The sequence below is a fragment of the Scylla paramamosain genome, chromosome 10, assembly GCF_035594125.1.
Source record: "Scylla paramamosain isolate STU-SP2022 chromosome 10, ASM3559412v1, whole genome shotgun sequence".
Lineage (NCBI taxonomy): Eukaryota > Metazoa > Arthropoda > Malacostraca > Decapoda > Portunidae > Scylla > Scylla paramamosain.
In genome coordinates, this window is record NC_087160.1 from 22,260,579 (window position 1) to 22,261,931 (window position 1,353).

Sequence of the window (1,353 nt, forward strand, 5' to 3'; positions counted from 1 at the left end):
CACCTGAGTTTACCTGCACATGAAAGAGACTGTGTGATTTAGTTGACTACGGTAATAATAATAATAATAATAATAATAATAATAATAATAATAATAATAATAATAATAATAATAATAATAATAATACGTACTGTACATCAATAATTGCTCGATATTACATGACGAGTAGATATCAGTTTGTACATAAAAAAAAAATACAACTATTGAAAGCACTACAACAAGACTACTTACTAATTAAAATACACACTTTAGGCTTTATACAACTAAATACACACAAGGTAACAACGCTATTTAATTAAGAGTAAACCGCGCAATTCGTATGATGAGGTCCGTTCTGGTATGAGAGAGAGAGAGAGAGAGAGAGAGAGAGAGAGAGAGAGAGAGAGAGAGAGAGAGAGAGAGAGAGAGAGAGAGAGAGAGAGAGAGAGAGAGAGAGAGAGAGATAGGTACTTGTTCGCATTGGATATGAAAGTTAGTAAGAAAATCCATAAGAAATCTTGTTTTGACTGAAGGTATTCGTCAATAGAAATATATTATTCCTATTTACATTATTCATAAGGTTCCTTTAGAGAGACTTAGAGACACATGCAACACTCTTACAATTCAGTGGTCGACGTGCAGGATGAAGGGCGATGAAACTGTACACTGGCTGGCATGAATAAAGACACAAGACGGACTGATAGAGAGCAGGATGAATAAAGACGAGGACGAAGTACACGACAAGACACAAACACCTTACACATGCAAAAAAAGACAGAAAAAAAAAAAACACGAATGAGAACCAAAATGTTTGAAATGGAGACGGAGATGTGAACAAGAAAGAACGAAAGAGAAGAAAAAAAGGGAAAAAAAAGACGGAAATGAGAAGCATAAACCAACAAGAAATAGAAAGAAACGGACTAAGTAGAAAACGGAAAGAGGAGGAGGACGAGGAGGAGGAGGAGGAGGAGGAAGAAGAAGAAGAAGAAGAAGAAAGAGAAGGAATAAAACTGAGGAAAGCATACTATCGTGGTGCATAGTGGACAACTTACACAATCTACGCAAATTAACCAATGACTTAATCAGCGCAGAGAGACTGAAGGCAACACGTTAAACACACACCCATCCAGTTACTTAATGTCCGTAGCCCCTGAATGGATTGTACCCCTTTATATTGAAGCCCTGGAAACCGTCATAGCCCTTGAAGCTGCCGAGGGAGGAGGAGACGTGACCGGTGGCGGGGGGATGGTAGGAGGGCCTGTGGTAAGGGGCGGGGTGGTAGGCAGGAGCGCACTTCGTCACCTCCACCTTTTGAATCTCAGTCTCCGTGGCCACGACTGTCTTCTCCAGCACCTCGGTCTCCACCTTAGTCTG

The 1,353-nt window shown here is 40.1% G+C and overlaps 1 protein-coding gene across 3 annotated transcripts in view; it reads right to left on the bottom strand.

Moving 5' to 3' along the window:
* Positions 1-351: 351 nt before the first annotated feature.
* The window catches only part of LOC135104364 (uncharacterized), an 11,784-nt gene continuing 10,782 nt past the window's right edge, over positions 352-1,353 (bottom strand). For all 3 annotated transcript variants that reach the window (XM_064011709.1, XM_064011711.1, XM_064011708.1), the window contains one exon: positions 352-1,353. This exon is cut by the window's right edge and continues 42 nt beyond it. In XM_064011709.1, the coding sequence (XP_063867779.1) occupies positions 1,114-1,353 (240 nt within the window). In that variant the 3' untranslated portion in view covers positions 352-1,113.